The sequence below is a fragment of the Phaseolus vulgaris genome, chromosome 2, assembly GCF_051622355.1.
Source record: "Phaseolus vulgaris cultivar YP4 chromosome 2, ASM5162235v1, whole genome shotgun sequence".
NCBI classification, from domain to species: Eukaryota; Viridiplantae; Streptophyta; class Magnoliopsida; order Fabales; family Fabaceae; genus Phaseolus; species Phaseolus vulgaris.
Genome location: NC_143499.1, coordinates 34,911,580 through 34,921,755, shown reverse-complemented (window position 1 = coordinate 34,921,755; position 10,176 = coordinate 34,911,580). Strand labels below are relative to the sequence as shown.

Sequence of the window (10,176 nt, the reverse complement as noted above, 5' to 3'; positions counted from 1 at the left end):
GAACTAATATCAGTATCTTATCTAACTTAAAAGTATATTTTGAACCAATTATTTTATATTATTTTAAATTATATAAAATTAGGAAAATAAGAACAACAATAATTTGTTATATTCTACATATAATTTTAATATTTTATAACTTGTAGGGTTTAGGGTTATATACTAAGATTTTAATAAATACTTTTACACAGAAAAAGAAGAAGAGGGGAAACATATAATAAAATATATTTAATATTGCATTTAAAAATAAAATTTGAGATAAGATTATATTTAATGATTACCTTCCTATGTACCAATGCACATTGAAGTATTACACGTGTTAATAGCCTATTTGACGAAACACGTGCCCCTTTGGACACAACTACCCCATGGCATTTCCGTTATTCGAGGGCGAGAGCGAGGTCAATTACCGGAAGTCAACAGTTTGAGAAAAATAAAAATTGTGTTTTGGAAATTTTTCTTCTTCTGCTCCTTCTACCATTTTCCTTTCACTTTCTCTTCCTTTCCATCTCTTTCTCTGGTTTCCCCTTCGCATTTTCCCTGCGATAGAGACAACAGAAAATCACGGTTTCAACCACGCCAATGGAGGAAAAGCATGCAGCAGCCTCGGAATCCGCGCACGCCGAATCTAACGGTGTGTCTCATGGCTCCGACCACGGTTGGCAGAAGGTGACCTACGCTAAGAAACAGAAGAAGAAGACCAACAATAGCGTTAACGCCTCCGATTCTCGAGCTAATTCCAACAAGCTCGTTCCAAACGGGACTTTGTCTGGCTCCGATGGCGTTTTCCGGTCCCTGGAGCTGCAATCTGAGGATCGGCGCCGGAAAATTTTGGAGGCGCAGAAGGCGGCCGATGCCGCATACGACGACGATTTCGCGCCGGTCAGATCAAAGCAACGGCAAAAATATGACGAAGATGACGAAGACGACGAGAATGTGGAGCATTACGCGGAGAACGGGAAGGCGGAGGAGAAAAAGGTGAAGCAGAAGAAGCCGAAGAAGCCTAAGGTGACGGTGGCAGAGGCGGCGGCGAAGATCGACGCTGCTGATCTGGGCGCTTTCCTCGTTGATATATCGGTAGGGTATTGTCCATTGAATCGCGCATTTTTAGGTTTTGTTTTTTTGGTTTGATCTGTTGGATCAAGAAGACAATGCGTTTGGATTCGTTTAGTTTGATTTAAATTTGTGTCTTTTTGTTTGTTTTCACATTAGGCATCCTTCGAGAAACAACAGGACATATTGATGATGCGGTTCGCTGATTATTTTGGACGTGCTTTTTCTGCCGTGACCGCATCTCAGTTTCCCTGGGTGAAATTGTTCAGGGAGTCAACTGTGGCTAAGATCACTGATGTGAGTATTGAGTTCCTTGTTTGCTTATTGTTTTCTTCTTTTTAAATATTATATAAAGAGTTTCAATTTGTTAGCTTAATGATTCTGAAGTGTTTAGATTATTGTTGAATGTGGCATGCATGTGGACTTTGAAATTTGTGTGTGAAATTATGATAGCACCCAGGATTTGTGGCAACATATTGGGCTGGTTCTGTAAATTTGTAAAAGGTACGGACTATTTGTTATCATCGGTCTTATTCAAGCAGTGTCTACATGAACATTGAACTATTTACAGAGATATACATACGACAGTAGGCGCAGACTATACTGCTGAATAAGAAACGACTGTAGCAATAAGATCCGATGTTAAAAGGACGTTGCTTTCTTTTCAAAATAAATATGTAGTAAAATCCTGTGAGGAAACGATACGGTGAAACAAACTGAGTCAGTAATACTTCTGCAGTTTTTTAATTTAGTTGTCATGCGATATAACCGTTTTTGTATGTGTTTTATCTGCAATTTTCAATAGCAAAAGCCCTGATTATTCCTCCAAAAAAGATGGCTCCAATTGGTTTTGTGGGTTGAACTTTTGTGTAACTTCTCAATGTGTGTGATTGCTTTACAGTTTAGAGTGCTCTGTTCTTCATGCACATTTTACTTATATGGCTTCTTTCTTTCTTTGCTATTGCTACTTGAAACTATTTGTTTTAACTTATGACATTGTTTGTTATGATATCATTTATCTCTTCATATATATGAATCATTAAGTGTCTTTGGTGTAGTGAAATTTATTGAGGTCTCCTTCTTAGTGTGTGTCTGGAAACCCATTTAGATCAATGCAAATGGGAATTCACACTTTACCAAGCACAACACTAGGAAGCAACATTTCATATATCATTTGTATCCAATGGAAGTCACTTTCATCTGTAAACTTTACACACTAATTCTGTTCTGATATTGTTCCATATATTGTTAGTTAAGACTTTTCCTAAGTCTTTTGACTTTTTATATATAGTACTGTGTCTTGTTATTGGTGATTTATGACCTCGAGAATCATATTAAAACGCATTCATTCATCAGTTACAGAATCATAGTACTGTGTCTTGTCCTTGTCGTTTTATGGGGTATTGATGTTTGAAGAATATTTTATATTTATTGTACATATTCTATCTTTTAGTGTTTTTCAGTGTCTTGGTTCTACTTTCTGATATTTTTCCTATGAAGTGTATTGATGAATTTCCTTTTTTCCAGACGCCACTTTCTCACATATCTGATGCTGTATATAAAACATCGATTGATTGGATTAACCAACGTTCTCCTGAGGCACTTAGTTCCTTTCTGCTTTGGTCTTTAGATAGCATTCTTGCTGACTTGGGTAGCCAGCAAACTGTGCCCAAGGGTTCCAAGAAAGCTGTGCAGCAAGTTTCTTCAAAATCTCAGGTAATTACACTGAATACTTGTTTGTGTCTAGAACTAGTGGTTTTTATTCTTCTTTTGAAATTTGGATAATGGAAGTCGCCTGTGTTTGTTGAAACAAAACTAAGCTAAAAGAGAAATTTCAGTACAGAATAGCTGTCTATTAAGGGGAGTTTCTGGAATAACCCATGTGCTGAACAGGTAAGAGGTCAATTGAACAATTTTGTCCCAAAGCATAATTAATTAATAAAGGACATCTTCCTATTTTTTGTTGGAATATTCTCTTATAACCAGATGTATTAGGGGTGATTGGTTAGCTTTCTGCAACTCTATAAAGGGGGCTTTCTGATAACTATTTGCTCAAACAGTTAAGAGGGTAATTGAAAATCTTGTCCTAAAGCATGATTAATTAGCCAACACATGGTCCTGTATAAATCCAAATATTCTCTTTAAACCAAATGCAAAATGGATGCATGGTTGGTTTGAAATTCTATGGATATGCCTTAGTGCAATTTGATTTATCTATATTAATTTATTTATTTGTAAGAAGTTGTTAGCTTTGATATGATAATCTCTGCTTTTAAATGTTCAAATGACTGGATTGCATTAAACACTGCAGGAGCGACAATGTTGCTAAATTATATATTTAGTTAGTTCTATTTATGTTTCCAATTTCTATCAAGTGAAGGAATAGTCAATGTCAAGACAGATAACACAAATAGGTGCTCTTGAGACATATATAGCTGACAAACATCAGAATACACACACAGGCATATATATATATATATATATATATATATATACACACTTAATTTTTCTTTTTTCCCTTTTGGGGATTGGGCATTCAGTGAAGTAGGAGGTCAAATACCCATGCTCTTAGATTGCCATTTTTTGTTTGTGTTAATTAGGCAGTTTGTTTTGCTTCATTATTCAATACTTCTGTTTTTTTTCTCTAGAATTAAATGCACCTACAAATGAAACAATTGCTTCCATTTGAATATCCTTTAGGTTATGTTTGACTTAGACAGTTCTTTTGTTCATTGTAGTTTCTGTATCTTCTGTTTTATTGTCTTGGTTTTGTGAAATTTTTATGGTAAAACAATTGTCTTGACAAGTTTTTGTAACTTTGTTTTCTAAATCACATCAAGCTTTACATGATTTAGGGTTTTGGGTTTTGAAAGACATATATACTATTCTTTTAGCTCTTCTTTTCACTTGTAAACAGACATTAAGTTCACATTACCTGCAGGTTGCCATGTTTGTTGTTTTAGCAATGGTATTGCGCCGGAAGCCTGATGCTCTTATAACTGTGTTGCCCACATTGAGGGAGAATACAAAGTATCAAGGGCAAGATAAGCTTCCAGTGATTGTATGGATGATAGCTCAGGTGAGGGATAGATGCCAAAATAACAATAACTTAATAGAAATCCCCTAAAAATTGAGTTGTTTGACTTTTAAAGGAGAAATGTAGCATCTCATTTTCCCTTCATTTTATTTATGGTTAATATTTCTGTGTAGGCCTCTGTTGGAGATCTCTCGGTAGGTTTGTATGCTTGGGCACGAAATCTCCTACCCATAGTGATTGGCAAAAGTGGTAACCCTCAATCCAGGGATTTGGTTTTGCAGCTGGTGGAAAAGTATGGAAACAGTTACCCTTTTTTTTATATATATCCCTAATTCATCATTGCTATTGTCATCACCATTGTGTTTTTTTTATTTGACGGCAGAATTTTGTCTACCCCAAAAGCCCGACCTGTTTTAGTAAACAGTGCTGTGAGAAAAGGGGAACGATTAATTCCTCCTTCTGCATTTGAAATTTTGCTCCGGGTTACCTTCCCTCCATCCTCAACTAGAGTAAAGGTAGATATGTTCATCTGGCTTTATATGTTTATATTTGACTGTATCATAGCTCCAAATCTTCAAAAAATGTCAATATGCTGCTGCTTTTATATATAGGCTACTGAACGATTTGAGGCCGTATATGCCATTCTGAAAGAGGTGGCTCTTGGAGGTTCTACTGGAAGTAAAGCAATGAAACAAGTTTCGCCGCAGATATTCAATTTTGCTTTCAAAGCAGCTGGAGAAAGTAGGCAAACCTGATTTTATTATTTTATTTGTGCCTATTTTTTTTTTTGATGAAATAAATGTTGAGAGTATTCTAAAACATGCTGTATTTTTCAGACAATCCTGATTTATCAAAAGAAGCAGCTGGTATTGTTATTTGGTGTTTGAGTCAAAATACGGAATGCTACAAGCAATGGGTGAGTATTTTTGTCTCGAAGCTTTCTCTTTTTGAGTTTAGGCAAGCTTTTGATGTTTTTTTGGATAGAGCAAGACAACTTATTATAAGAAACAATTTCTTTCCGATCTTTTTTACTATATATGGCAATCTGATAGGTAGTGTTCTGATATTAGAGAAAGACTGAGAGTGTTAATCTCTAACTAAACCCAATGCCCCTAATTATTTCTGCCACTCTGTTTATTGCCGCCAACCTTTTCCAAATCTTGATGAAATTGTTACTAACAAACAATTACTCCCTCACCCTAGACTAACAGAAGCCATCCCATTGAGCTTATTATCTAACCAACCATGATACTAGATTTACATCTTTGATCTTATTCCTTATTGTATATGGACAGGAAAAAGTTTATCATGACAACATTGAAGCAAGTGTTTCAGCTCTGAAGAAGCTTTCCGATGATTGGAAGGAGCAATCAGCAAAATTGTCTCCTCATGAGCCACTGAGGGATACCTTGAAGAATTTTAAGCAAAAGGTAGTTTCTAAGTCAAGATCTATATTTTCAGTTTATTGTGTCTGGGATTGCTTTCCAACACTGTGACATGGGCTGGTTGAAATGTGTTTTTATTGTACTGAAGTAGCAGAATGTTCGGACATGGTATGTATTGATGTAACTATTTTTGGGCGCAGAATGAGAAAGTATTGACTACCGAAACTGATGCTGCACGTCACGCACACTTCAAGGAGGCCGATAAATATTGCAAGATAATCTTAGGAAGAGTTTCACGAAGCCATGGATGCACATCTTGTTTAACCTTAACAGTTCTTGCTTTGGCTGTGGGTGCTGCCGTTCTATTGTCCCCCGGTATGGAATCTTTGAATTTTAAGAAGCTCTCCGAAGTTTTCAACGTTTAGTACTGAGTACTTGAGAATATTCCGCATTACTAGCAGTTGGTTGCTCCAAACAACAATTTCTTTTCAACCCTACTCATTCACAATGGGCAGCCTCATAATAAAGTGCTTAATGCGGAGATTGTACACTTAGTTCAAATCCTGTTCAGGTATCAGAGAATAGTTGAGGTCAACAATGGTTTGGGGTTTACTTTAGTTAGACTATTTTATAATTTATTTGTTCTTGTGTCTGTTGAGTCTTAATTTTAGTTATCTTATGCCTCCATATTAAGTACGCTGGCAAAATGCCAATGAGGTAACTACAGCTGTATCCTGAAGTTAATTTAGTTGTATCAGGAATTTTGGTGTTGCATTGCGAAATCTTTACTCTACCTTTTGCTCTGTTATCATGGGCTCACGCTTTTGTCCTTTTCAGTTGCTTTTTCCTTTTTTATCGATGTTTTGTTTTCCTTTAATCGACCAAATTAAAGAGATATCAAATGGTCGATTCAGTGATTTATAATTGTTGAACCACTCAGTTCGATAGCGTAACTTAGTAAATCAAGTGCACTGCCTTGATTCTGCAGAATGTGTTGAAAGGATTACATTAATTTCCACCTCGGCACGTCGCATATTAATTTGAATCGCTTGACATTACATCAAGGTCAATTTTATATGTTGCAACCGAATCCCATTCAATATTCATGTTGTAATAAAGAAGCAGAAAAATAGGTATTATGCTACATTCACAACAAAGTAGTTTTGGACAACTAAACTTTTAGAATTACGATAGAAGAACTGTTTAGTTGTGTTTTAGTCTAGTTTTATAGATTATCATAATCTTCAGGTTCGGCATATGGGTACTTTGAATATGAACTTCTAATTTTTGAAGGATCTTCAGGTACAGACCAAGGGTACTGCATGGAAGGGTCCCGTGGGAATTTCCTGAAGTTCAAAAATGGTGCCCAAAGAATAACCCTGCAAGATTTTACACGGATGTGCTTTTTGAAATGTGCTGCCAATTGTTACAACAAACAATTTCAAAAGAGAAGCAGAGTTTGGTTTTAGAGAAAGAATTGCTCACCCTGGGAAGAAAATGAAGACAAACATGAATTGGAAATACATCTCCAGCAACCCTCTTCTGTACCATCTTTTCCAAAGCCATAACATGATTGCTGGCTGCAATTCACGCAATTATGCACACTTACATATTAAAACTCAGTTTGGATGCTCTTGTTAGATATATATATATATATATATATATATATATATATATAATTAGGACAAACTTAAAAAGTTTTGAAAGAAAAGAACTTACTGGCACCACAAGGAAATAAACAAACAAAACAATCCCCAATTGTGTCAAAACCCAGCTTAGTTCTGGCCGGTTATTCTCTCCTGTCACTGCTAATACTGGTTCCTCCACCTGCTCAAATACCCAACACTTCACTTTTCTAAATAAAAACAAAAACAACTACACTTTTGTAAATACAACACACTTCTAACTTTTTTTTTTTTATCTCACTTTTATGCTGATAATTCTTTTTTTTTTAATTTTCATTCTTACATTACAATAAATACGTATATAAAAAAAGTTAGGTAAAAAAACAAGGATATAACTAATAAAAGAGTAATTAATATTATCTCTAAAAACAACATGCAAGCAACAACAACGCTAAAAAAAACTCAATTAAAATGGAAGAGAGAGAATACCAAGCAATCAAAATCATAAAATTACTTTTAGCTAGGACAATGCTAACCGTGGATGCTGGCAAAAGAATAAAATGAAAACTTTCTAATTAGAATTACTATCAATCCATTCTACTGCCATCTTGAATGCAATCAACTTAAAATATTTCTATTAATTATTTAATGCTTGTTTGGATTAAATTTTTAAATAAGGAAAAAAAATCATAAACTAAAATTGACTCATGAACAAGTTAAAAATAAAATTTTAGAAAAGTTGTATAAACAAGTATTTCTCAATTAACTTATATTTTAATTAACTTAATTTGTCAAAAAACTTTTATAAAAAAAACTAACTTAGTTTACAAATTAATTTTCTGTTGGAGGAGTTAGTTACTCAAACATGCTCACATGGTATAACTAAAATAATTTTTCTCTAAGCATTTCTATGAAAAATGATAAGAAGACAAAACTCCATTAAAGAAACTGTTTCAAAAAAATCCATAGAATACATGCTAGGAGTAATCCTTTAGAAAAATGCAATATTAATGTTACCAACAGTCTTATGGCAATTCACCATAGCTATATATACTTATTGATTATTTAAGAAGAGAATCTTTGGGTACTTGTTTGGTGGAAGAGTAAGAAGAAGTGAATTTGTGTGTAGAAAAGTCTCACCAAGGCCAAGAGTGCACCAATATGCAGAGCCAAATTGGTATAGTTTAGAGTGACACCATTATCTGCTTTGTGGGTGTTGCATGTGACCTGCAATGAGTTGAGGTTAGGGAAGTTATTGAATGAAAGGGGTGAAGAAGAAGTATGAGATAATGAATTGGAAAATGAAAAAGCAAAGTACAGTGTTTTTGTGATATGATCTTTTGTGCTTGGAAGCAAAGAAGAGAGAAGTAGTTCCAAGTGAGGAAGAGGGAAGAGAAGGCAGAGCTTTGGGAACATGGAGGCTGAATGAGCACCTCATCTTTGTTTAGAGCTCTCACTTTGCCTCCTTATCACTTCACTTCCATCAAAATTATAACCAAAAACTGACAAAAAACTAAATGTGTGGATTTCAGATTATATCACACTCATCCACTACCACTTTTTTCTTGTCCATTCAACTTATGCTCATCAGGTTAATAGAAAAAAAATAAAATTAACCTTTTTTTATAAATTAAAATTAGTTTGTATATAAATTATTCTGTATAAACTTTTGTGTAATTTTTATATTTTTTATTTTTAACTTAAAAAATTTAACATATTCCATTTTTCCTAGAAATTCTTATTGAGAAATGCGTGTAAATGTTTTTCATAAACCTGTTTGGTTGAGTTTTTTTAGTAGCTGTACATTAACAATTAAGTTTTAGTGGCAAGGATTCCCCTGATGCGTAGACTTGTTTTAATAGGTTCGGTTAATATTTTTAGTTCCTTAATTTGTTTAGATCCGTCTCACTACGTTTTCTTTTTATATTAAAAAAATAAAAATAGTTAAAAAATATTTTTTTCTGTATTATATTATTTAAAACATTTAAATATACAATGCTTTTAACTTAATTATTAACATTTACAAATTCTAATTGTTAATTATAGTTGATGCAAAGGATTTTAACAATCACTGATACTGTTTAATTACTTTTAATTTGATTTAATTAATTTTTAAGTCTCTTATATAAATTTATATTAATTTATGTATTTTCAATTGAGTTTCTATTATTTTTTAAAACTAAATTGTTTTATATTTTTCATTCAGTTTTTATTGTTTAATTTTATTTAATAGGATAACTCTTATGTTGTCTCACCATCTCTTTTATTTGTTTTTATATAAAAAAAAATGAGCTTTTGTAGTGAGTATAAATTGATATTGTCATTAATGTAAAATTACAAGTGACTTTTATTTTTTTTATTTAAAGATGTGTTCGATAACTGTCATCATGCTTTCCATGACTTCTACCCCCATCATTTACTACAATATCGAGAAAGAAATTAACGTAGTCATCACCATTAATATAAGTGATAACGAAAATTTATTATTATTCAACACTTTTAATAAAAATCAAATTTCATTTTACGTTAACCACGTTACCGTTTTATATTAACCACAAAATGTCACATTCTTAACACATTTTCAAATTTGCGAATAAGTATTTAAACCCACAACTTTTGTAAGAATTTGTGTTGTCAGTTAAACAAGTAACCAGGCTATGATAAGCTTATCTTACCGTGAAGAAAATCATCTAAAGTTTTAAAAGTAAAAAATTGAGGTGGAATTTGGTTTGTTTCAAAAGATTGCAAGTATTAATAAGGATATAATAATTATCAAATTATACGCAATTATATACAATTATACGTAATTAATTTGATAATGATAGAATCTCATGATTAGTAGATCACCATTAACTTGTAATTTGGAGATTTCGTACACATATATATTTCATATACAAAAGAATAAGGAATTACCATTTCTTAATTTCTTACCATCTTCTTATATATAATATAGCAAAAGTTTTAGGTCACGGATAGTGGCAAGATCTTGATGACGCCACATAATGAAATTATATTCGTCAAGTTTGAGACTGGAAATTGTAAATTGTTGAATAGAAGAAAAACCATTTTGAGAGGA

The 10,176-nt window shown here is 33.2% G+C and overlaps 2 protein-coding genes across 2 annotated transcripts; one reads left to right on the top strand and one right to left on the bottom strand.

Moving 5' to 3' along the window:
• Nucleotides 1-386: 386 nt before the first annotated feature.
• On the top strand, nt 387-6,257 carry LOC137811632 (uncharacterized). The gene is made up of 10 exons (XM_068613435.1): nt 387-1,077; nt 1,213-1,350; nt 2,581-2,769; nt 3,995-4,132; nt 4,264-4,382; nt 4,473-4,605; nt 4,702-4,831; nt 4,927-5,006; nt 5,386-5,520; nt 5,676-6,257. The coding sequence occupies exons 1-10, from the start codon at nt 583-585 to the stop codon at nt 5,898-5,900; spliced, it is 1,782 nt and encodes a 593-aa protein (XP_068469536.1). The 5' UTR covers nt 387-582; the 3' UTR covers nt 5,901-6,257.
• A 253-nt stretch (nt 6,258-6,510) lies between these two features.
• Nucleotides 6,511-8,602, bottom strand: NDHL (inorganic carbon transport protein-like protein). The gene is made up of 5 exons (XM_068613436.1): nt 8,419-8,602; nt 8,241-8,327; nt 7,195-7,302; nt 6,961-7,055; nt 6,511-6,854 (listed from the first exon to the last, which is right to left on the bottom strand). Exons 1-5 carry the CDS (start codon nt 8,536-8,538, stop codon nt 6,701-6,703), a joined length of 564 nt encoding a protein of 187 aa, XP_068469537.1. The 5' UTR covers nt 8,539-8,602; the 3' UTR covers nt 6,511-6,700.
• Nucleotides 8,603-10,176: the final 1,574 nt, after the last annotated feature.